Below are 25,377 nucleotides of genomic sequence, written 5' to 3'. Positions count from 1 at the left end.
GTCTGTGATTTAAAAAAAAAAAAACCAAATGGCTTTCCGAATAGACCCATATTTATTTGAAGACTTTCAAAAATGCTCATAATCAGTTTTTCCCTATCCAAGTAGATACATTAGTCTAGCTTTCGAGATACCGATGAGATATATATATTTATATCGTTATGTGTCATTTTGATCCATAACCTTTGTGAAATCGCTAATCTCACAAAAATGAAGATAGGAAGCTGAGACTTTACACAAACATTCCTTGATCATTTCAGAACACAGTACTATATTATATGCAAAACGTTGGGGGTTCCAACGTTAAACTTAAACATCAGTACCTTAAAGAAACAGGTTCTCTCACAATTAGTAAAAAACATCAAAAGTGGTAATGATTCTTTCCAATAAATATTGCATGCATTAATTTCCCAAAATGTTGTAAATAAGTTCTGAGTACAAGTGAAACGATTGAAATAACCATTCAATGACTCCAGTTTTCGAGCATTTTGTTCCCTAAATCTGCCCCAATTTTACCGATACTACTTTTTAATGCGTGCATAAAGTCTGGTTTACTGCTATAAGCGAACGATTTCAAATAACACTACAAGATATACTTCACAGTTATAAATACCTATCCTTACAGTCCATTTGAAATCGCAATTTCTCGAAACATTTGCTTGCCAGGCGATGTAAATCAAGTGTTTGCCCTGTTGTTGTTTTTTTTTTTAAAGTGATCTGTCATTTAGGAGACGTCGCTTATGTCTGCTAACTCGTTGACAATCAAAAAGAAGTTAGTAAAGAGAAGATGATATGGAGAAAGTTGTCGCAGCCTAACTTCGTCTTGATGAAGCCAAACGACGTTTAATGCAAAATCTTTTAACTCTGGTCACAAAAAAATTCGTTAACATCGGGCCAGTGAATGCTCTCCACTGACTGTGAGGTCCATTTCTGAAGCAGTAAATAGCGACGATTACTCTCACAGGATATAAAGATAATAGATTAAGATAGATTAAGGCGAACGTGAGCTGTATCTGCGAATATCGGAAAATGGTCTCAGATGAAAATGAAACTCAGGAAATGAGTCTCATCTTGAAAAAAAATTCATTAAAGTTTCATTAAAGTTAGAAGAGTACGATTCAAAGAATTGCTTTGGCACATATCTTTCCATGATAAAATTGCAAACTTCACCAAATGCCACTAATAAAAAAGGGAAAGATTCTAATTTTTGAAACATGACCGCAATGTCAAGAAGAAATCATAACTCTCCACTCATGGAAAGCCATACATAACATTCTTTAACTAGAAAGAAGCAATTTATTTAGATAACCAATTATTGGCCATGTTCTTATGACCGTGCTTATATATACCATAAGCTACAACATTAACTCACATACTGCATATAATATATATTATAATAGTAATAATAGCAGTCTATATAGTCCATATTACAATATATATTATTAGAAGAAGAAAAAGCGCACCAAGTTATTAAGCGAAAATGAATATTGAAAGATTTTCGCTTTAAGTTGAAAGCAAAAATTCCTTTACTACATTTTTTTTCCTTTCTTTAAAACTATTTTCAGCTCTATCCAAGAGTACCACCGCAAACTAGCAATTTTGCCGATTAGCAGTTAATACGGTTTTGTGTTTATAAAAAGAAGGCCGGACGTTTAATACAAAAACGTTACATATCAAAGTTTTTGTAAGAAAGCTTTTTTTTCGTATTTTTATTTTAATTAAAATTAAAAACAAAAAAAGTAAAAAAAATCAACTCAGAATTGTAAGCAAATAGAAATTATTTTTATCCTAAAAAATGTGCAAAATTTATTAGGTTTCTTTTTTATGTTTTAAAATGGCAACCGAAAGAAAGAAATTATGTGAAATAATAGGAAAGTATGTAAACAAATGTGAATGTTCACTGTTTTTATTTTTCGTTTTGTTTTAATTTATGAAAAAACAAATTGAAGAATTTTGAACAATTTGAAAAAAATTTATTAAAAGAAAGATTAACGTTTTGCAGTTATACGTTTAATGTTTAATACAATAAAAATAATAATAATAATAATATAAATTTATTAAGAAACAAAAAACTAAAGGGATAATGTTTTTTATTGAAAACAGTTTATATAAAACTCTCCTCTTGCTAAGGTAGTAATCCGCCTGGATAATTTATTACTTCTGATGAACCAGTTGTGTGGTTTACCTGTCCTAAAGAAGATACCTTCGTTTTTTTTGTTAAATTTCAGTGACAAACAAAAGCAACTGCTTTGCATACTTTCCCATTAAACTGACATATCAAGACCGGGTTCACAAGTTCATTAAGTTGATATACTGATGGCTAAGTTCATAGGTATGACTTTAAATTGAGATGTATGAGCTATTTTTCATACACTGTCTAGTTTACCGTTTGATACGTAAAGTTCTAGAGCAGAATCTATCTACTGTAGAGTTCCAAACACCAAAACAAAAAATGTCTTTAACGGAAAATTTCATAAAAAATGTTTTTACATTTTTAAACACTTTGATTAATCGTATAGTTATACACAAAAAAAAAGCAAAAATTTGCGCACACTTATCTTAACAGTTCGAAAATAAATCGTCAACAATCGCGTTTGACAAAAGAGTAGCCAAACATACAAATAAACCTATGCTGTGACTACACTACAGGGCTTATGGTAAAGATTTCATTTACATACATGTATGAATAATTTTTTTATTATTTTATAAAGCTATCAGCACATGAATCTGCGAATTTTATTTCCTCATTCGGATTTAATCCCTGGCAGACTGTAAAAACTTGGCAATTGCTACGGTAATAAGATTTAACAGATTGCAAGTACCAGCAATGGTACGTTGAGTAAGGTATGAAGATATGTCCTCTTCACAAATTGCAGCTAGCAGCGGTGGTAAGGTAAGTTAGGTATATGAAAGTGTCCTTGAGAATTTCATTCAATTTTTTTTTATTTATGTTTGACAAGTCGCTCAGGCAATGTCTCCTATGCGTGTGAGCACAATGATGGTAAAAAAGAATTTTAAATAGGGGGAAAGATAGAAGGATTTGGTATTTGCGCACTTTCAACTTGAAAGTGGGAAAATTATGAAATGACTCGAAAGATTATTACGGGTAAGTTTCTCCAAAGACGGCCAGTGCGGAAAAAATGATGAGTCGCGAAAATGTGCTGTGCGAAAAGCGGACAATTCCAGGGCAAAATTGAAACGCTGAGAAAGCTGGGAAGCCCTGTTAAAGAACTTTTGATGAACAAAACCGATCCATACGGTTGTACGTATACACAATCGCGACGAAGGCCTCATTACACCGATTCTCAACTTTACGGAAATTATTGCGTACAGTTTTGTCTGCCTAGTGAGCTTTTAAAACCTTCCTTGTACAGGCTTAATGGTCTTAAAAGAAGATATGAAAGCTCTTCCAAAAAAAAATTTAATACGGAGAAGAAAAACGATGCTTTGTAATGCGAAATGTATAATACTTAAATACTATAAGAAATAAAATCACTTTTTTCAGAAGCCTTTTAAATTTTTGGAATTTATTTTATTCGGTAAGTTCTCCTACGCATTGCAATTTTATTTAAGATTATTAAGCATAAGATCGAAAACCGAAATTAGTTTAAAGTGTGTAGGTTTTGAATATGTTTATTTCGAATTGTGGTTTTTGGCGGATAAATTGAAAAAAAAATTTTTACAGGCTACAAAATTCAGCAATTTTTGGTAAATGCATTGAAACTGCATTTAAATTTAATTAACTAGTTTTCGATTAAGCCATCAAAAATGTACTAAAAATTTAAATTTTGCTCAAAAAATAATTTCATTTTAGGATTTTAATTATTTTGGCCTCGAATAGTGGTGTTTGGGACCACAGATCAGCGGCAACTGGGTGTTCTTCCCTTCTGCTTTGCGCTACGAAAGAGTATTGGCCGTTGATTTATTTTGCAGATCGCTGCAGCTTGTGCCTCCTTTGGAAAGAGTGCAAGTGACACAATTTGCTCCCCTCACCGTATTTAATAAATAGAGACAATAACGTCAAAGAGGAGAAGCTACCACTTAAAACCAACTTTTCGAATAATGATGAACGAACTTAGATTTTTCTTTGCAACTGTGGTAAAAGTAGAAAAGATCTATTTTTATTTTCATGTGCGAAAAGCCAAAGACTGAAACCGTATGGCTGAAGACTGAAAGGTCAGCTGGCATAATGTTGGAAGAGAGTTAGATGCAGCTAGTGGAGTAATATTTATGTACAGACTGCAAAATTTTATTTTCTTTCTGTTTATTAGTCAGCACTCTCTGAAATGTTCCCTTAAGGTAGATAATAATATCTACGTTTATCTACTTATACTTATTATATAAAAATAAATGTTTATAACATAATTTTTTTTTAGAAAAACCATATTAAAGATGCAGTAGGGAGTACAGTACGGAAGACAACTCTCTTAGTTATAATACCATTGCCTTATGCCGATATTAAAAACATTTTACTGTACAAGACGAGGAAAGACCACAACTTTCCTAATCTCAATCTTCGTCGTAACGTTATCTTGTTTTTGTTTATTTCGCTGGAAATCCATTGAAGGAGATCCACTTAAAAGCTTAAATTTTAATTTAATAATTTTTATAAGTTTTTATTTTTATACCCACCACTTAAAGATGAAAATATACTCATTTCGTTTTTTTCTATAATGTGTGTAGAAAATTTCAGAAATTTCGCGCGCAGTGGAGCGTAAAGTGAACGTTTTTTTTTTAATAAATATTGTTGGATTTTTGCACGTTCCTCAGAAAATATAAAAGTTAGAAGGCTGAAATTTTCCACACTTACTTTATAAGGCACTCTACTCCTTACGTACAAAAATGGAAAACATCCGCCTTGCCTACACAAAGTTACAAGTGATTAAATTTGGTTTTTTTCATTTTTTGGAGGTTTTATGCTTATTTATCATAAGGCAAACAAGACTGAATGTTTACAACGATTTTGTACATTTCTTAACTGAAGATATATTATCTGCTTAAGAATGGGTTCATTCTAAAATGAATACCGTAGATACCTCGATTACTTTTTTCTTAATAATACTAGTGATACGGATACCAAATAAAAGAACTTGAAGAGTAAAATGGGAAAAACATAGTGATGGGTATGCGAGATTCGGTCTCTGTCGAGTATGACTTTCTTACTTGTTTTGTATATACTGCAAAATTGGGAAATATTCATGAAAAGTTTAGCGTCCATCCCGGTATATATGTACATTCTTAAATCCACAGTCTGAAATCGCCCGAGTTTCTAATTGTCACATGTTATCACAATGATGGTTGTATGTCAACAGTTAACTCACCAAATTTTAAATGGCATAGGGGTTAATATACACTATACAGTCCCATTACTCGTTTTATTTTATGGAGTTCACCGATTTGTGCAATGAATGGCACATATCTGGTTCGAAGCCCGTACATAAATGGCCCTCAAGAAATGGCATTAGCTAGCGTTAAAAAGAAACTGATTTGCACTGTATATGGCATGACATATGGGGTACCTCCCTGTTCAGCCGTCAAGTATTGATACATACATCACAAAACCTTTCTTTAGTGCTTTAAATTAGATCGAAATAAAATAAAATGTCCCGTTTTCTTAGAAAAAACTTACTAGAAAACAAATACTTGTTTTTTAAACGTCCAACAAAGACGCATATAGATGAAAACAGTTAAATGCACATTCAATATATTACAAACAAAATTATACAAAAAAAATTGTAGTTTCGAATTGTAGTAACGAATAATAATAAGTGAATGAATAACATATCAAACTCATGTATATTTACTTGATCATCGTTACATTTTGCAATTGATAACGCGATGAAAAGATTCATGGGAACGTGGATGTGTTTACAGTAACGAGCAAAATTTGGTTTTACTTAGTAAGGAATAGCGTGATTGGTTGCTAATTCAGCTCGGTTTACATTCTACAAAAACACGGAGAGCAGGACAAGAAAAACTTTTTTGTATTTATTGATTTGAGATGATAAATGCTCTTGACATTCACAGAACTTATTAATTGGTGCACACTATAAGTAAACTGTAAAAACATGAAATATTCACATTAACTGCAACAAATGTGTATAACACATATATATTATAAATAAAAGTGATGCTTTTGTCGCCCTTCACACAGAGAGTGACTCAGCATGAGTATCTGCCGTTGTGCCTTAGCATCACGATGTCCGATGACACAACGGGGAGTTTAAGCGTGAGTCGGCTCCCTATTAGTTACGGTATTCCAAAGAGGGTCGCGCACAGCAGTCAGGACTGAGTCTCGCTCGTGCCCACTTTTCATAGGCATTCACAACATCATGTTGCTCTTATACCAACATCCCTCAAAAGGTTGTCTTAAGCACATGTGACTTAGTGAGCGGTGTCCATGACTCCTCTCATGCTTTAATTTATTTTTTTATAGGTAGTCATAGCCCATCTTGTTCTTGGATCTCCGATACGAAACCGGATACCGACATCCTAACCATCTCTACCTATTCCCAAATTATATGCATGGTCTCCCCTATGTCGTTTATTGTTCCAATTATGTATAGAATTGATTCAATTCTGTATGAAGACAAGTCGGGTTCGAGGTATTTTGATGAAATTTAATAAGCCGACATGTTTTGACCAAGCCAAAGCAAAATGATGTGTGATAATTAATGACCGGGCCACGTCCCATTGTACTATTTTTACTTGTTTTTGTAAAGAAAGTCAAGCTCTCTTTTATATTGGTTTCACTTATTGTTATTTTGGAGATTAAAGAAGTCTCACATGGTTAGCGAAGCGAAGTCAAATTATAAATACCCTGTAATTCTGCACGACTTCTATCTACATCGTTTTTATTGAATTCTTTCTATGAATTTTATATAGAGTGAGATAAAAACATTGCTCATATTATTTTCCATATTTTGTGCATAATATATAATATAATAAGTAGTTTATTAATATTTACGTAAACATTGCAATTAAAGTGAATAATTTTTGTCTTTACAGTTGACTTGTACAATAATTTTACTTATAGTATATACTTCAGTTTGCAAATTCTATGAACGTAAAGAGTGTCCATCTGTTTTATTTTTATTTTCATATCAGTTGCATGAAAGTAACGTGACAGTCGTTAAATAAATTGCAAGTATTCCGCGTTTGATTGCGTTTTTTTGAATAAAAGGTTTTTCTTGCTTCTAATAGAATGGTACGAATAAAACGTTTACGCATTTTTTTTCAAGACATAAAAAGTGCTCAATCTCTCTTAATACACATTCAAAAGAAGTGCATTTAATAATTTTTAATCAAACAAAAAAAAAAACATTTGGCAACAAAATAACAAAATGATGACATTTAAACAAAAGAAAAGTCAGTTGTTTTTTTGAAAATTTCAAGGAACTCAACCTTCCTTACGCCGTTTAGTTTACTTGTCTTCTTATATGCTCGCACACCTGCTCGTGTAGCTTTCTGCACACGCGGGTATCAATGCATCACCCTATCTAGCTGTACGGTCGACGATTTGTTCGCATCTCAGTGACGGGAAGAGTCGTAGAGAAGACGAGGGTATTGAGCGAAAGATTTCATTCTGGCTTCCGTAGTTATATTGCTACGAGATTTATCTCTCTAGAGTAGTGAGAACTTGACATGAGAGTATCATGTGTTGTGTTAGGAAATTTTTATCTGTAAGTTGAATATTTATGGCGGGAAAGATTCTACCAGGTTCAGATAGGTACGACTATGCCAGTAAAGGAGCATCGTCTTTCATTATTTAGGCATCCGCAGATTATCTTTTGCTTAAACTTCTTTCTTTTATCAACTGTCTATCCATTTTTTTCGTCTTACCTCTCTCCCACAAGGCACTTATTTCCTTCTCAATCCGCCTACTTATGAGGTTGTTATTCAACTTTCCACGTGTCAGCGCTTTCGCATTACTGCCCATGCTCTTCGAACTGTCTTACGTCAAACCTCTCTCTCTCTCTATTCTTTTTGTATCTTTTGATCAAAAGAAAGTTTGGACAACCTTCGTTAATAGTAACTAAAGTGGTGAAATAATGCTAAATATCATAGAATTTGAACAAGTTCAATCCGCAATCAGTAAAAAGCAAGAATTAAGAAAATGTCGTGTATGCGTTGGTGCAAGAAAACGAAAAGAATACATGGGTCAATAATTATTAGAACTAAGTATATAATAATTTTTTTTTCCAAATTTGTTTTTGTTCATCACCATCCTGATCATCAAGAATGATTCAATCAGTCCAACATTTCTCTAGGGTTTTGGTGACTTTTTTATAGAACGATTAGTCAAAGTCCTCAGAGCATCGTTCGGTTTCCAAATTAGCATAATATACTTCAAATACCTTCCCCCGGAACATCCTGTGCGGAATTACAGGCTGATAGTAGGCAGGTTGGGATGGTGTAAGCAACAATACAAGCTTCAATTCAATTTGCCCTTGCAACTATCGACATCTGACACATTCCGTTTGTTCTCTTATGAATAAAACCAGCACCATTTGAAAAGCAATTTCCGTTACACAAATTTTGATAAAAGAAATAACTAGTGAATATCTTGCCTTTTGATATCTGTAGAATCGGTAGGAAACATCACTTTCCCGTTATAGTAAATGAATGCTCAATACGGAATTTATTTCTATCGAAAAGGAAGGATATTTTCCCTTTTGTATCGAAACACCTATACCTCACGAATGTGAAAATAATCAAGACGGTATGAAATTTTGGCATCTTTTGAGAGTTGACACCTTCGCAAAACTGCATGAGTAGCCGAGTAAGCAAGAATCGCGACCACCAAGTCAATGCGTTGGTTCTATATAGTTAGGGTAAGCACCCGGTCGGTAAAAGCACATGTACTAATTTGCATGCATCCACTAAGTTGCGACCGCTTCCATCTCTTTCCTCACTTGTCTCCAACCGTCAACGCGCGAGTAAGAGACATCGCTTGAGTGATTGCTCATGTAATAAAGCAAAAAGGAAAAGATATTAATTATTTATTGGAGACGACATATCTATGTATCAGTTCCGAGAATTATTGACAGCAGACAATATCCTATACCTGAAATTACTTGAATGGAATTTTGTTTGCTTTCTGCTTATCGCTATCTACACATTTTGTAGTTAGATTAAAAATCATGGGAAATTATGATGAAAAACTCTGCTGTTAATAAATAGCGAATGTAACAACTAATCTAATATAAGTAAAAAAAAGCAAAAAGTCTCATCAAACTAAGTCATATTACGTATATGAAGTCGAGTAAGTATAGTTAATGCCCTGTACTTATGCTTAATGATAATATAATAATGCATAGCGTGCGGATATTTGCCATGCACGCAAAATGTTTGATAGTGGTAGTGGAACATATTTTCGTACAATTGCATTAAATGTTTATCAAATTTTCACCTGCTTGTGTTTAACTATTTACAAAGCATTCGAAATTTGCATTTATGATGAGTATGGGAATTATGTTCTCCGCTTGGCTGCCCGTGGTTGAGAATGCGAACATTTTGGCAGTTTACACGTTTCCGGGTAAAAGTCATTACATGATGCATGTGGCATTAATTAAGGAGCTTATACGTAAAGGACATCAGATCACAATGATAACCGCACTTACGCTGCGACATCAAAATTTGGGTAGCAATTATACGGAAATATTTATTGATCCGGTCTACGATTACTGGAATGACGGTGAATATTAATTTCTTTGGTTTTTTGTTTTTAGACCCATCACCGATTGATGAGAGGTAAATATGCTTTGTAAAACCCTCCACAAAGCCTATATATTTTTGATCAGCGTAAAATTCTAAATCGATTTAAGCATGTCCGCATGTCCGCATGTCCGCATGTCCACCTGTATGTCTCTCCGCCTGCGTAGTGTGTAATTTGGCAGAAATATTAGAAGCTCTTGCACGTAGGTTGGTATTGAAAATGGGCTAAATTGGTCGAAGGAAAATTAAATTTTTTCTTATTACTCACAAACTATACAAATTTATAAAATCTAAGAAAAGTTGAACGTATATTCCATAGGCGATGCTGTAATACCTGTACAAAAATGAAAAAAATTTACAACGTCTACCCTCCAAAATACACAGAAGCAAAATTCAAAAGTATACAATATAACTCTTGGCTGGTTACAAATGTGGACTGCACGTAAACATGTCCGTCTGTTTGTTTGTCCATCCGTCTGTCTGAGCAACTGTGTAGTATCTGTAGTAAACATTCTTCCGTTAGCGAAAATGCAAATTTACAAAACAATTTGAGAGCGACTCAACCTTTTCCAAGGACACGCCTACAATGCCCGTACGTTTATTCGACAAAAACTTTTATTTTTTTTTGAAAATATAAAAAATCAGCCGAGCCCGCTCTACACTATAGAGTATGAAAATTCAGTTCTTTTACTTTTTTTATATTTTTTAGGATAACGGTGACGGGTATAAAAGATTCGGTCACGAAGGAGTACACTTTTCGTATTTGTTCTTTTTCCGTTGTTTATAATAATAATTTTGTTATTTATTTATACATTTTATAGTTGTTCCTTATTTCAAAGCGGATAACATATTCGAATTAACCAAAATGGATTTGCATGATTTTTTAAAAATGCTTGAAATTATTGGTTTAAAAACAACTGAGCATGCTTTAAAACAATTAAAAGTTCAAGAGATTATTAATGCAAGACATACTCGTGGTGTTTATGATTTACTCTTGGCTGAGCAGTTCTATCAAGAACCATTTTTGGCATTATCTCGAATATATGACATACCTGTGATCACAACCAGTACTCTAGGTTATGAAAATCATATGAGTCAAATGATGGGTCTTATACAGCCTTGGTCTTTTGTACCGCATGGTTTTATGCCTTACACCGATCGTATGTCATTTACAGAACGCTTGCAAAACTCTTATTATTCTTTGTTTGAAGATGTACACAGAGAATGGATATATTTCCCGAAAATGGATAAATTAGTGCAAACATATTTTGGTCATTTGGAAGGTGAGAAAAAAAATTCGAGTTAATTAAAATATCATTGAAATTACATCCATGTTAATTGCAAAATAAAAAATTAAATAATTCAAAAGACTGGTAAACAGAAGAATAAGAATGAAAGTAAATCAAATTGGTAATGGCCTTCTACAAGGGAGCCGCAAATTAGTGTGTTAGATCGCTTGATATATCGTATTGAAAGATAAGGGATATATTTATTTGATCGAGACGTCCGCAACGCCAAGGAAGGTTAAGAGGCCCCAAAGTATACAAAATTCTTGACCAGCATCAAATTCTAAATCGGCTTAAGTATGTCTCTCTATCCACCTTTTTGTGTCTCTACGGTAAACATGTTCTTGCATGCGTCTCCTGCATGCAAATTAATTCTGAAAATGGGCCGCGTCATACAAAGAACATGCCTCCAAACATGCCTCGTAAACTGAAAGCAAATCCGTTTTCAAAACCATAAAATGATTTTTCGCTCATTACTCATAAGCCACAACAGATAAAACCATGAAAATTTCCAGGCATTTTTTGTGAAAGATCCTGTAATACTCACGCAGAAAGAGGAAAAATTGGCCACTCGCACCCAGTTTGTGGGAATGGCGGTTTAATTTTTTTTATTTAATATTTGTTAGAACAAATACAGTAACTATAAAAGATGCGGTCAAATATAATTTGCCTATTTGTTTGTCTTAAAGTTACTCTGCAAAACTAAACCAAAAACTGCACGTGTCAGCTCTTGATCTTTTTTCTCTTTCTACGACTTTGCTGACCGAGGATGCTTCGCCATTTAAATATACAAATAGAAGAAGCACTGACTCGAAATTGGGGGCTAAAAACGCCAATTATATGTGGTCCCGCTATGTTATAATGAGCATGACAGCTACCCTTTATTGCATTCACCACAGAAGCCTAATGATAATATACATACATACATATATTTGAATTATATTTTTGACTACCATTTTATGTTTTCCAGCGGTTCAGCACCCGCCTTTTCTCAAACTTGCAAAGAGTGAAGGAGGAAACTGAAACCGATTTTATTTGTTTTTAATTTGCGCTTGCAAGCCTTTATAGGATAGCGGACTAAATAGAGCAGAAATACTTAGGTCATATGAAGCTTTGATGTGAATGCAACCCTCATCAAAACTCAAAAAGGAATTTCCCTTCTAGCGAATGCTTAAAGTTCAATTTAAGACACATCTAGCTCTCGTACCTGTTATCTTATAAATTCATGGGCCAATTAAAACCGCTTTTATCAAGCCAATTTTGAAAGTTTTGCAAAATATTAATTAAATGATAATGTTACGCTATATGCACGAAACTGCAGATCTTTCGCGCGAATTTCTTTACGCAAGGCTAAGCGTATTAGAACAAACCTTTTACCCATGTATGCGCATTTTTAAGGGTGCTTATCAACATTTTTTAGTAATTATTGTAAACGAAAAGTGGCGCCGTACTTTGTACTTTCTCTCCATATAAGGGCTGGGTCCTTATGATAACCTCTACACACGTTGGTGTAAAAAATCAATGTTTGTGGTCCACACCGTAAATTTTCTTGCTCAATTGACGGTATTTCATCATGATTATTTATTAAAAATTAATTCCCTTTCTTAAGCGCTTAGCAATCATGAGAAATCTTATAAGGAGTGTGTTCCACGTTCACATTTGGTCCACTTAATTCGTACATCAAATTACTATCATGAACAAATTTTCATCATCACATTAACAATTAGGCTTTCTATGCGTATGAGGGTCTACAGTTTCTGAGAATCCATATATGCGGTAGTATCCAAAAAATAGGTACAAATTTGGTAAGTTTGACTCTTTGTCAATTTCCTATTGTGGAATAACTTTCGTAATGAAGTATTGAAAACTATGCATTTTTATCTTATAAACACTCGGTTTTCGTAAGAACCATTATATAAAGGAAGGTTTAAAAATTGTCCCGACAAAACCAAAATTTTCATATCAATTTAGAATGTCGAAATACTGTTATTTAGCGAATTCTGTCGGAAAATTTTGAAAATTGCAGTTTTCCAAGAAGCGGTCGCAAAAGTGAATTGACCTGAATCATTTTCAATAGCGTTAATTCTTGAACGTTCCATTCAACGCTTGACTGAATCTGTTTTATTTCTGCCTTTTCCCCTTCTTTACCAACAGAATATTTTTATTTTTATTCTGGCATAAAATGCTATGTGTAGCGGTCACTGTATTGACTTTCATTTCAACAACTGAATAGCCGTTTTCTTCAATTTTCTCCATTTGTATTTTTAATGGCGAAAGAAATACTTAATGTTTGTCTTCTGAGCTTAAAAATTGGTTCACATCGACTAACTCTAGCAAAACACATACATACATAATAGTTTCATCGTCTTATTGACTCGATGTTACGAGTTGTATTTTCTTAATTCCACGTACACTTAATGATTCCATATATTTTTATAATTATTACTCTCTTCTTTGGCTCTCGGTAACAATATTTTAGATTCTTAGCATAGTATTTCACACTTTCTCTCTCCGGGTACTTATGAGTAGGTGCCATTTACTGTCATGGGCATGCCAACAAATTCAGTTTTGAAGAAATATTCAGAGTACAAATGAATGAATGAGAAAGCGTAAGAAGGCCGTACAGAATAAAATTGGCATCTATTTATTTGAAAAAACCGTCCAAGCTACACGCAACTGCATAATTTATCACACTACAGCTCACTCATACTAGTTTCTTGGATCTGTGAGTAGGTATAGTTCTGTGCAGAAAAACACGATTTGTGGGATATTATATTTTTCTGCTTAATTTGCAGCTTGGTGCTGCTGAATCCTTACGAGTGATGGGCAGTGGGTGCGTTACGGCATCCAAAGCCCAAATAATCAAGACGTAGACCAGGGCAATCGTTATCATCGACGGCAAATTATGGCTTGTACAAACTAAAGAAAGACTTGTATCAGTAGTGAAAACTGCCAACACCCGTTGATTCGATTGGAACGCAGGTCATAAGAGCAAATCTCAAGAGTATATTTATCATTCTAATCTGGAACGTCATAGCCACCCCCTGTTTCTAATAAAACTGGTTTCAATCCATGACTTGTTGTTCGTTCAAACAATCCCTCTATTTTTGCAACGATACTCAAATATCCGTCCTTTCTGGGCTAGCCTCATAAGGCAAGAAACCTTTCCAGAAGAAATTTGAAGATTGCTTGAGAGGAGAGACAAGTAGTAGCCAGCGATGGACAATAGTTTGATAAATCTGCTCAAGCATTTTTGGTCACAAATATAACCAATCGAACTAATATTTATTTCCATTACTTTTTTCGTATTCATAGGCGAAAACAAATATCTCTCTATGCCGCATGTACCGTTATCCGTATGCCTCTCCAAGAATGTTGTCATCATTATATAGTATAAAACAGCGATAACACCAATTAGGTTTCGGATCCCAATGTCCTTATCTAAAAATTTCAACTTGGAGAACAAATGCTAATTAGCATGTACCGAAAAATGTACACGCATCAGCGCAAATTAAAATTTCGTTAGTTGAAATTCGTTTCAGAAAAGCGATTAAGCGACGCTGTTTCGTTCCTTCAATCCAGTTATTATCAAATTAAAAAAATGTTCTTGGTAATCCTCTGCGTTAACACATAAACTAGCATCTTTTACTGCAACTTTTGAGGAGAAAAGCTACATTAGATATTGGTCAAGCACTTTGTAGACATTGATTATAAAACATAGGCCTATAGTCTATTTCTAAATATGTACTTGTTTTTCTTATTGTAAATTTTATAAATTTGTATAAAAACGTAACGTTAATTTCTTGTTCTTTCCTTTCCACTTTAGTTCCAATTCCGAAAATCTCGGACATGGAGAAAAACATATCTGTCATGTTACTAAATAGTTACGCCCCGTTAACAACGACAAGACCCACAATTGCGGGCATGATACCAGTCGGGGGTATGCATATTTATCCACCGCGCGCCTTACCGGAAGATATACAAAAATTTTTAGACGAGGCCAACGATGGAGTGATCTATTTTAGTTTAGGTAAGTTATTGTAAGGAGAAAAGAAAGAAGAAATAATGAAGAAAAAGTGTAAAGAGAATGTTCAAAATAGAAAGACGTCCAAAAAAAGGGAAGAAATAGAAATATGAAGTTGACAAGGGAGGCGATTGCAAGAGTAAGAAAGATCGCAATGACGCCGAATGTAGTCTAGATTATGCCGCACCCATTAGACAACTAGAAACTTTTTTTAGGGCAGGGCAAGAACGGAGTGTAAGTTTAGACAAACCGAAGAGACTATGTGGCACGTGAATGACTAGAAATGGTAATTCATGTAATGCGATAACACTTATCGTGGGTATCCTAAGTATTAGAGTATAGTTCCCAAAGTTCGACCAAGACTTTTTTAAGCCTACAGAATGGGAAAAATTTTTCAATCTCGATCTAAAATCAGGTAATGTTAAAATCCTTTAAATCCGAAGAGATCTTTAATGGAACCCTAAAATAAAAACGTCAAAGAGCTCGAGTCCCTCGCACATTTAGGGCCGAGTTGCCGGGTAAAACGAATATTAAACTCTGCCTCTGCCAAGCCATGTCAACTTTAAAATTATTTTATGACACATGGGTTTATTTTGGGATAATTTTTACCCAAAATTCTTAGAATATCATACCCAGATGTGAAATTGTAGAAGATATACCTTTACATCAATAAGTCTTCACACTGACACATGTTTGGTAACACCGTTCACTAACCCATATGACTTCTAGATGATATCAACCTTCAAATGATACGCGTCAATATTTCATGACATTCCGACAGTTTCTAAAGCAAAACTTTACTTTTGATTGGAGTGGAACCGATGATGTTGAGCCCCCTAGTTTCCCAAATCAGGGAAAAATAAAAAAAGTACACAAAAACCTTTTGGAAAACTGAAAACTGAAGTTTTATGAGGTCATTGGTACTTTTCAGATATCAGAAGGTATAAATCATTGTCCATGAAAAACCTCTGCTCGCAAGAGGTGTAACGTTTGCTCACTTCTGCCAACAACGTTGATAATCCAGAGCTCCGCTTGGCGCTGTTTAGGCGAAGGAAATAGAATTTTTTAATGCGATATAGAACAATGGAAGAAACATGGATTCATCACTACATACCAAAGTCAATCAGTCGAGTCGGCAGTACCCGGCAAAAACAGTCTACAGCGACCAAAAAGGCAAAAGTCGTTTAGGAAATTTTTGGTGTCCGCATTTTGGGATACGCACTGTATAATATTCATCGACAATCTTGAAAAGGAGCAAAGGATCAATAGCGAATGTTATGTTGCATTATAATTAAAAAAATTGGCATGTTAGATCGGAGACTTACTAAGTGATGTAGTGTATTTTTAGTTAATAGCTTAGCTAAAGACTAGATGACTTTTTAAAAAGGCATGATAGACCTACATATACGCCTACAAAAGTTGAGAGTATAACAGCAGGCAGAGATATAAAATTTTGGACAATTGTTTCGCAGATCCAAGTAGAAATTTATGGAAAAATTGACAAGCTATTGTCTCTTGGCCAAGTTAATAGGTAAAACACTTTAGTATAAGTATCCAAAATTACTTTTAAGCCAAACATATAACTATCGTACTGGTTACTCATATCCTCCGTTTAGGCAGCAATGTTCAATCGAAAGATATGCCCGCTGAAAAAATGAAAATATTCCTACAAGTATTTGGTAAAATGAAACAACGCATCTTGTGGAAATTCGAAAAGGAAAGCATTCCTAATAAGCCGGATAATATAATGATTAAATCGTGGCTACCTCAGTCCGATATACTGGCTCATGAAAATATTAAAGTTTTTATAACTCATGGCGGCTTGTTAGGCATACAAGAAGGAGTTTATCATGCCGTCCCCATGCTAGGAATGCCAATATATTGCGATCAGGTAAAAGAAACACATTTATTTGATCATTTCTTTTTAATGATATTCGTTTCTACTTTTGATAGCATTTGAATATGAAGAAAGCGATATTAAGTGGTTATGCCATCAATATACATTTTCAAAGTATAACGGAAGAGATTCTGAAAAATTCTTTAGAGGAATTACTCTACAATCCTGCATATCGTAATAATATAAAAAATATATCGCAGATTTTTAAAGATCGACCTTTAAATGCCCGTGATATGGCCATCTATTGGATCGAATATGTTGTACGTTATCGAGGCGCTCCTCATTTACGTTCAGCCGGTCTAGATCTTAAGTGGTATGAGTTCTACCTACTAGATGTTGTTGCATTTGTGATTCTTATCTTAGCATTATTACTAATTTCATTAAAATTTTTATTAAGGTTTTTAATGTTTAAAAAACCAGAAAATCAAAAGAAATCAAAATTGAATTAAAATTTTCCTTAAAGTGTGCCTGCGTGTGCAGATAATATATATTAACATATATTTACATCCATGAAAAATGTTTTAAATAATGGCATCAAGGAACATGCTAACAATCATTTTATTAAGATAATGCTTTTAAAAGCTTGCTTTAATGGTGTTGGCAGGTCGGCCTGTGGTGATTCAGATGATGTCGATTTAATGGCTGGTCACGGTTATAGCCCCAATCAGAAATACAATTCGTACTCAGCTTTCGGACCTATAGGAGGTGCCATCGTCTTTTCGAGTCTAGTTATAGGCTTAGCCGTTTATTATTATCGCCATAGTGTAGACAATTCTTCACAGGAACAATTCCACGTAGATTCAATGCAAGAAGAGAATTACGGATTACGTTTATCACGTTTCAGTTGTCATGACTGTCAGCCTCATGATGAGTTCTCAGGGGGTCGCGATAGTGGCAGATTTGCAGGAGGAAGAGGGGGATATGATCAAGCAAATGTGCAAAGAACGGGAAGCAGTTACAAACGACCCCTAAGTGTTGATCCAATCACCGTTATTCCACAATGACTCCTCATGAAGATTCTTCGCATAATCAATGCTTCACCCCTCCTGCTGGATCAAAGAAAGAAGTCTTTAAATTAGAATTTGATACAAAACGAAATTTTATTTTTTGGATAACTTTTGACCTTTTTTTTGATATACTTCTTTAAAATTTCTTTATTTATCTCAAATTTATTTAACACAATAGCAATTTTTAATGCAATATAAAATTTTCTTTGGTATTTTCCTTTTTTTTCTAATTTTTTTATAATATATTAGTTTGGGGAAAAAGAAATCCATTATTTTTATATGAACTTCAGGACTTTATTTAACATGCTTCGGATTGTCCGATTTAGGTCAAATATGCACCGTTTTGTTGTATGAGTTGTTGCCATTTAAAAGGTAACTTCAAAATGCCTCTCTCATAGAAGTCCTGGTCTCTATTTGCAAAAAACTCTAGTAGTCGATTTTCACAATCCTCCCTAGATTCCAATTTTTTATCATTAAAGAAATTTTGCAATGCAAGAAAAAGATGATAATCGCTTGGTGCCAAGCCCGGACTGTATGGCGGATGCATTAAAACTTCCCAACCAAGCTCCCGAAGTTTCTGGCGAGTCACTGTAGATGTGTGTGGCCTAGCGTTGTCCTAGTGGAACACGACACCTCTCCTGTTGGCCAATTCTGGCCGTTTCTGGTCAATCGCTATCTTCAGACGGTCCAGTTGTTGACAGTAGAGATCAGAATTTAGCGTTTGGCCATATGGAAGCAACTCATAATGAAGTCCCACCAGTCCCAGTCCCACCAAATGCATAGCAAAACCTTCCTGGCCGTTTGAGGTGCTTCACCGCTCTTTGACCACGATCGTTTTCGCACAGGGTTATCGTATGTGATCCATTTCTCATCTCCAGTCACCATCCGTTTAAGAAATGGGTCTATCTCATTCCGTTTGGCCAAGGCTTCGCAGATGGAAATTCGATCCATCATGTTTTTTTCTGTTAATTGGTGTGGCACCCAAACATCGAGCTTCTTTTTGAATCCAGCTTTGTGTAAATGGTTTAAAACTGTTCTATGGTCGATTTTTAGCTCCTGGGCGATGTTACGACTGCTAACATGCCGGTCAACGTCGATCATTTCTCCGATTTTATCGACATTTTCGACGACCGGCCTACCTGTGCGAGGTGCATCTTTAACATCAAAAATTTCTGAACGGAATCTACGAAACCAAAATTGCACATAATTGGCTGTTACAGTATCGGAACCATAAACACCATTCACAATTTTAGCCGCCTGGCTTGCATTTTCGCCTTTGTCAAAGAAAAACTGTAAAATGTACCGAATTTTCTCTTTGTTCACTTCCATTTTTAACACACTGTAACTCACAACTGAATGCACCAAACGAAAAACACCAAAGGATTTTTTTTACTGCGAAATGTCACCTTTCCAACGAGCATAAATCTGAAATTGTTTGATCGATACTTTACGAGAAATCTATCAGTGCAGCCATCTACCGAAAAAATAATGGATTTCTTTTTCCCCGAACTAATATTTCGTCTCATATTTAGCAACTTTTTTACTTTGTCGAACTTCTCTGTGCACTTGTAAAATGGCTTCCATTTCTCGCTAAAAACCGTTAGCTGGTTTTTCCCTTTACATGTTTTATAAAAAAAGTACGATGTGTTGAGAATAGAGAGAGAACAGAGTTATTTTCAATAAATGACAACGCTTTGAAATTGTGCAGAATGAACATGAACAAAAAGAATGCGAAATAACCATAGTTTCAAAATTAAGGTCCGTTCTCGTTACAATTTGAACAATCTGTCCTAGAACTTTCAAACGTAACAAGAAGAAATGCGCTAAATAAGAAAAATCCGTCCTAGGACTTTCAAACATAACAAGCTTACATTTCGCTTAACTTTTTTCAATTTCCGTTTCAGCTTCATTGTGAAAATGTTTCAGTGAAAAAAAAAACTTTTTATTTACTTCAAGTGAAAGAGTATGTAAAATTCATAAAGTTAATACAAAATAGTAGTTATTAATAATAATGCACTGGAAAAAAATTACAAGTAAATTTTAAAAATTATTTAAAAAATTTAAATATTTTAAAATAGCGTCAAAGCAAAGAATCAAAAAAAAAAAAAGAGATATCGAGGAACCATGCTGCTGCATACACATTTATGATGAGTCGTTGCTTAATTGATTTATTGGCTAACCATCATGGATTTTTTTATTTTCTTTTCCTTTTTCTCGTGAGTAATGGTTACTTCCTCTATAAATAAACAACAAAAGGAAAAATAAGTTAAAAAGCTTATGCAAATGAAATAACATTTTGATTTGAGATGAAATCATTGAAGTTATTGCTATTGTTTGGATAATTGATTGACCATCAATTAGCTCACAAGGCGTACAGTTCAGACTGTCTCATTACTAAACGTATTAGGTTCATTAGCAATAACTTCTCAATACGAAATGCTACAGTATACAGATCAACATTCCTTGTTCGCTCCCATTTGTGAATCAGACGCCTTTTATCCAAAGTCAGTTACTTAACAATTAATCTCATTAAAACCGATAGCTCAAGTAGGTAGTAAATGCCTTAAGTAGATATCATAGAAAAGTTGGAGAAATCGAAAAATTAGGCCTTCTCAATTTTTACAAGAAATAACACCTTTTACTCTGAATGACCCTTTTTAAAATTTATAGTTGGCTGTACCTTATAAGCTGTAAATATTCTAAGTAGATATCATAAGCTGCTTCAAGATTTCGAAAAGGTGAAACTTCCCATGCCATACCGGGGTAACGCCTTTTCCCTGTAATGAAATACTTAACAATCGCTCTCTTTAAAAGATGGCTTAGATAGTAAGCTATCACAAGCCTTTTCGGGAATTTTGGAAATTAGTTACTTAACAATCATTCGCTTTAAAATTTATAGTTGGCGTGGATAATAAAAACAATAAGTAGACATCATATTTTGCCCGAAATGGGTTACCTAACAAACACGATCCTTAAAACCTGTTATTGCCATAAGCAGTAAATATCTTAAGTGCGTATCATGAGCTATTTGAAGAACTCTAAAAAGTGGGCCTTCTCATCCACTTATTAGGAATAAGGTGTTTTGCTCTGAATGGGTCGCTTAACAACCACTCTATTTAAAACTTGTAGTTGGAATGGGTGGTAATTACTATATGTAGACGTAATAAGAAAATTCGAGAACTCTAAAAAGTGAGCCTTCCCATCCCATAATATATAATGCCTTCTTCCCAAATAAGTTACTTGAATTACTATTATCGTAGAATCAACTACATAAAGAGCCACTATTACACTTTAAACAGGATTCACAATAATCCTTCGTAAACGAAACCGGCAGGACTATTTGAAATAAATTGCTGAAGTCTTTATTACACTTCTCCCTTGTAAGTTCTGAATTATGATTTTCCCTTTAAGCTCAATTGGTGCTGGCTTAAAATTTCCTTGGTTTTTTTCACAGCAAGCATATTGCAAAGCGATAACTTCTTAAGGAAGGCAGCCAATGTATCTTTTTTAGAATTTTGTTTATCGTTACTTGTAGAACGGATACTATCTAAAAAAAATTCATTAACTTCTTTCTTTGAAATTCAAACTTCTCTACTAGGAAGTAACAGTTTAATATTTATCTTAGGTGTTGATTTCTAACTTCCCCAATATATCCTCTGAATCGATTTAAACTTATTTACACGTCTAGACAAGCATTCAACCAATAGGCCGCAATTTTTTAGGATGAATTTATAAAATTTGTTACACTAACGTATTTTAGCCCAAGGCGAAGCGCTATTGAAATGATTCGGATCGGATCGCTTTTTCGAGCATTTCTCTTACAATGGCTTATTTTGAAAAATGCTTATATAAATAAACGCATGGTGTATGATATTTAATAGCCTTGGTCATTATTTTCTAATAATTCAAATAAAAATATGTTAGAGGAGCTTCATCAAGGCGACCCTTGAGCAGATATTAGCCTGACAACGACATGAAAGCTTTTACTGGTTGTGCCAAAAAATGGTAAGTTGGGAGTTTCTCTGTCAGTTCACGAGATAAAGTACGATTCTATCATTGACAGTTGCGTCAAAAATGGAACTTTCATAAAACACTAGATCGTCGAGGAAAGAGAATAACAGGGCATTGTAGACTAACGAACATAAACATGATAATAAAAAATTTATTGTAGCTAAAAAACATTTCTACAAAGCATACCGACATTTTAACTTTTCCAAAAGAGCGTACGCGAAAATTTTTAATATTATCTTCCTTGTTTCATCGAAAGTTTTTTACACATATAAAAAATGTTTAGACAAGCTTATCGAAACTTCCTGTAGAGAAAGTTACTTGTGAATTTATTGCAAAAAAATGAAGTGAGAAAATTATCTTTAATATAACATTCCCTTGGGAAATTTTCGATAAGTGTATCTAAACACTTTTTGTTAACAAAATATTTCCCTTTTTTGAAATGAAAATTGCAGTTTTTCGTTCAGGCGCAAACGAACCAGGTAAAAATGCAAATTTTTAAAAACAGATCATTGCAAGAAGGCTTGTGACGTTTTTGAAGTTTTGACCATAAAAAAGTAGCTATAAAGCACGTAAAGTAATAATTTTTTTGACACATCTTATTTATGTGAAGAGACCTCTAAATATCCATTATTACTTTTTACATACCTGCGTAAAGATATTTTCGAAAAGTCTTGACTAGAGGTTCATCAGGATCAACTTCATGTTCAATGCAAAAATGGTCATGACTGGTCACAATTGACGGTGAAATTTTAATTCCCGCTTATTTCTATTCTAACAGACATTAGCGTTTTCTCCATCGAATTGCAAATAAAGCAGAAATGAAATTTCATCATTAATTCTGGACTTATCAATAAAGCGATCAAGACTATCTAGACTGAATGTTCGGGTGGTTTTGACGAACAGTTAGATATGAAAAATATGTCGAGGAGTTTCCAAGATGGTTTCAATTTCGAATCTACCGTATATGCGGAGAAGTCACAGTCACAGTCATTTTTTAACCTCAAGTTCTTAAGCAAACAATCAAGCAACACTTGTGTAAAATTTCAGCTTAATATTTTAAGTTTTGCGACTTTATCAATGTCCCAAAGATTACGGATCAAAGTGAGCCAGAAAGAAAGACCAATAATTAATAAACGGATTATCATATTTTAATATCTTGGGCCGACAACTGATTGTGATTGCATGGTTGCAAAGCGTAAAATATGAAATCGGTTCCTTCGAAGTACTAAGTTTGCTTTACCCAATTTTAAAGCTATATAGGAGGATTTGTTTAAATTTTTCTTAAAATGTTCGCTTTCTCAAGCCAGAAAACCATCGTTGTACATTCAATATAATCGAAAACCTCGAAGGAAGATCTGGGAGCTGTCACCCACACTTTGCGACCAATCAGCGCAAATTTAGACAATTGAGAGGAAAGCTTCGAATCCTGTATTCAAACAGAGTAGGTTAAATTAAACATTAAACAGCTTTCACAGTAATTTTTTTAAAATGGAACTTGACAAACATATTGTACGCTGCCCACTGTTTTCTGTATTTGCATTTTCGCCCAATGATTTCGATAATAATTTAAGTGTTTTACAATAACGCATACTCACCTTCAAACTTTTGTGGCAATTTCTTGATGGTTTCAATAGTTTGAATACTTTTCTCGCCTGGTTCAATAATCTCTTCTTCATATTCCTCAACGATTTCCTCTTCTTCGGTATCATTAGGGTCATTACAGGCAACCGGATCATAAACTGTTTTCACTGCCTTCTTAACAATACCCTCAGCTGTGACAGTAGTGTAATGATACTCAGTACCACCATCGATCCTAATAGTTTCTACAGTAGTGACATCACCGGGATTTTCCGAAGGCACTACTTTCTTTGTACCGGAATCAGATTTCAATTTCTTGGTGGTTGTAACATTTTTATGCTTTTCAGCATCTTTTAATGCTTTCTTATATTGTTTAATTTCCTCCTCTGTTAGTTCAGTTTCTTCTTCTTCGTAGACAGTTTTCGAAGTAGTTATTTTCTTACCAGATTCCAATTGAGTAGTATAAGTATATTCGGTACCACCAGGAACACGTTTGCTGCTTACAGTGGTGGTATCGTTTTGCAAGAAATCAGGTGGTGGTGGTGGAGCAGACGATTTTTGCTTCTTAACCTTCTTCTTGGTATCCTTGTTACCATCGCTCATATTAGAAGTGGTGATCGATTTCGTGCTTTGCTCTTGCAAAGAATTCTTACGCACGGTACGGCTATTCTCGGTAATTTCGATATTTTCAGTAAAACGATGACTCTCCTCGATAGTGGATTGATGTTGTATTTTAGTTTGTTGAACATTTTGTTTAACGTTTTGCTGAACCTTTTGTTGAACATTATGATGAACATTTTCTTGTTGAATATTATGTTGAATTTGTTGATTCTTATTGACATTTTGAACCAATTTGCAAGTTTCTGTAGAATCGGTAGAATCAACCGAAGTGTTGCGCTTGACTATCGTCTTTTTACCCACTTGTTGAGGTTGTTGCGATTGGGGCTGATGTTGACCTTGACCCGGAAAAGGAGTACCAGCAGGGACCGAATCAAAGAAAGTCTTAGTTTTAGTGCTGACAGTGCCATCCTCGTTGACAATGGTATAGACTTCTTCATAGCCACCTTCAATTGCACGAGTCAGCATAGTAGTTCTCTCATCGATACGTATCTCCTTGTTCATACGCTGTTGAACTACTTTTCTATTGGCCTGCTCTCGTTTCATATCCTCTTCACTTACAGGCTTTGGATCCCAGAACGTTCTAACCTGAGTCTTTATAGTTCCGTTAGGTTGAGGCATAGTAGTAATCATTTCATAGCCACCGTCGATTTTTTTGTATTTAGTAGTAGCACCAGTTTTCGCATCATACTCAATTTTACCATCCTGAATATCGGCTGAAGTCAACATAGCTTAATTGATCAACAAGAAGTATATGGAGTAGGGTGAGTGTGAGAATAGAAAGTAAAAAAGTTTATAGGAATTTTTTTTTTGAAGGTTACAATATAAGTATATTTACAAAAGTGTCAACTACGTTAGTAGTGAGTAGTGAACTCTACGAATTTGTTGAGAAAATTTCTCCAAACCCCATAGCGAGATCTTTTGGAGGAGCTTTTAACGCCATATATATACATAATTGCGTAAAATTATCAGTAATTGTTATCTATATTTGTTTGAAGTCTTTCGGTTAGTGAAGCGGGATCTGGGGTTAGTTGCGAGTACTCGTTACAATTCCTAGACTATTTGTCATTTCCTCGCTAAGTAGGTTATGCTTAAGCCGTATTATAGAATCTGCAAAAATTATTAAAATACATATATTAATATATAATAAAATTCCTTTAATTTAATAATCTAATATGTGTTTACGTATATGTATATTTATATGCAAGACTGCGACCTTCTTACATTGCCTTAAAATATAGC

The 25,377-nt window shown here is 34.3% G+C and overlaps 3 protein-coding genes across 20 annotated transcripts in view; 2 read left to right on the top strand and 1 right to left on the bottom strand.

The window, feature by feature from the left end:
* The window catches only part of LOC119642249 (apoptosis-stimulating of p53 protein 1), a 107,977-nt gene extending 104,473 nt beyond the window's left edge, over nucleotides 1–3,504 (top strand). For 6 of the 8 annotated variants that reach the window (XM_038041330.1, XM_038041329.1, XM_038041328.1 and 3 more), the window contains one exon: nucleotides 1,563–1,748. In XM_038041330.1, coding sequence (XP_037897258.1) covers nucleotides 1,563–1,607 — 45 coding nt within the window. In that variant the 3' untranslated portion in view covers nucleotides 1,608–1,748. Of the gene's footprint in view, nucleotides 1–1,562; nucleotides 1,749–2,708 lie in introns of those variants that run through there. The other 2 variants (XR_005247986.1, XR_005247985.1) reach the window with 2 other exon arrangements.
* A 3,591-nt stretch (nucleotides 3,505–7,095) lies between these two features.
* Nucleotides 7,096–25,377, top strand: part of LOC119642268 (UDP-glycosyltransferase UGT5-like) — a 22,458-nt gene continuing 4,176 nt past the window's right edge. The window contains exons 1-7 of one of the 5 annotated variants that reach the window (XM_038041365.1): nucleotides 7,096–7,204; nucleotides 8,616–9,262; nucleotides 9,436–9,694; nucleotides 10,536–10,997; nucleotides 14,827–15,030; nucleotides 16,641–16,915; nucleotides 16,978–17,370. In XM_038041365.1, the coding sequence (XP_037897293.1) occupies nucleotides 9,454–9,694; nucleotides 10,536–10,997; nucleotides 14,827–15,030; nucleotides 16,641–16,915; nucleotides 16,978–17,370 (1,575 nt within the window). In that variant the 5' untranslated portion in view covers nucleotides 7,096–7,204; nucleotides 8,616–9,262; nucleotides 9,436–9,453. Of the gene's footprint in view, nucleotides 7,205–8,583; nucleotides 9,263–9,435; nucleotides 9,695–10,535; nucleotides 10,998–14,826; nucleotides 15,031–16,640; nucleotides 16,916–16,977; nucleotides 17,371–25,377 lie in introns of those variants that run through there. The other 4 variants (XM_038041364.1, XM_038041366.1, XM_038041367.1 and 1 more) reach the window with 4 other exon arrangements.
* The window catches only part of LOC119642266 (glycogenin-1), a 31,399-nt gene continuing 26,032 nt past the window's right edge, over nucleotides 20,011–25,377 (bottom strand). For 2 of the 7 annotated variants that reach the window (XM_038041356.1, XM_038041357.1), the window contains exons 6-7: nucleotides 23,535–24,866; nucleotides 20,011–20,164 (exon numbers count right to left, since the gene is read on the bottom strand). In XM_038041356.1, coding sequence (XP_037897284.1) covers nucleotides 20,097–20,164; nucleotides 23,535–24,866 — 1,400 coding nt within the window. In that variant the 3' untranslated portion in view covers nucleotides 20,011–20,096. Of the gene's footprint in view, nucleotides 20,165–23,534; nucleotides 24,867–24,973; nucleotides 25,246–25,377 lie in introns of those variants that run through there. The other 5 variants (XM_038041362.1, XM_038041358.1, XM_038041361.1 and 2 more) reach the window with 5 other exon arrangements.

The sequence above is a fragment of the Glossina fuscipes genome, unplaced genomic scaffold, assembly GCF_014805625.2.
Source record: "Glossina fuscipes isolate IAEA_lab_2018 unplaced genomic scaffold, Yale_Gfus_2 221, whole genome shotgun sequence".
Classification (NCBI taxonomy): Eukaryota; Metazoa; Arthropoda; class Insecta; order Diptera; family Glossinidae; genus Glossina; species Glossina fuscipes.
The sequence above is the reverse complement of the archived record's forward strand: the minus strand, read 5'-3'. Positions and strand labels throughout refer to the sequence as shown.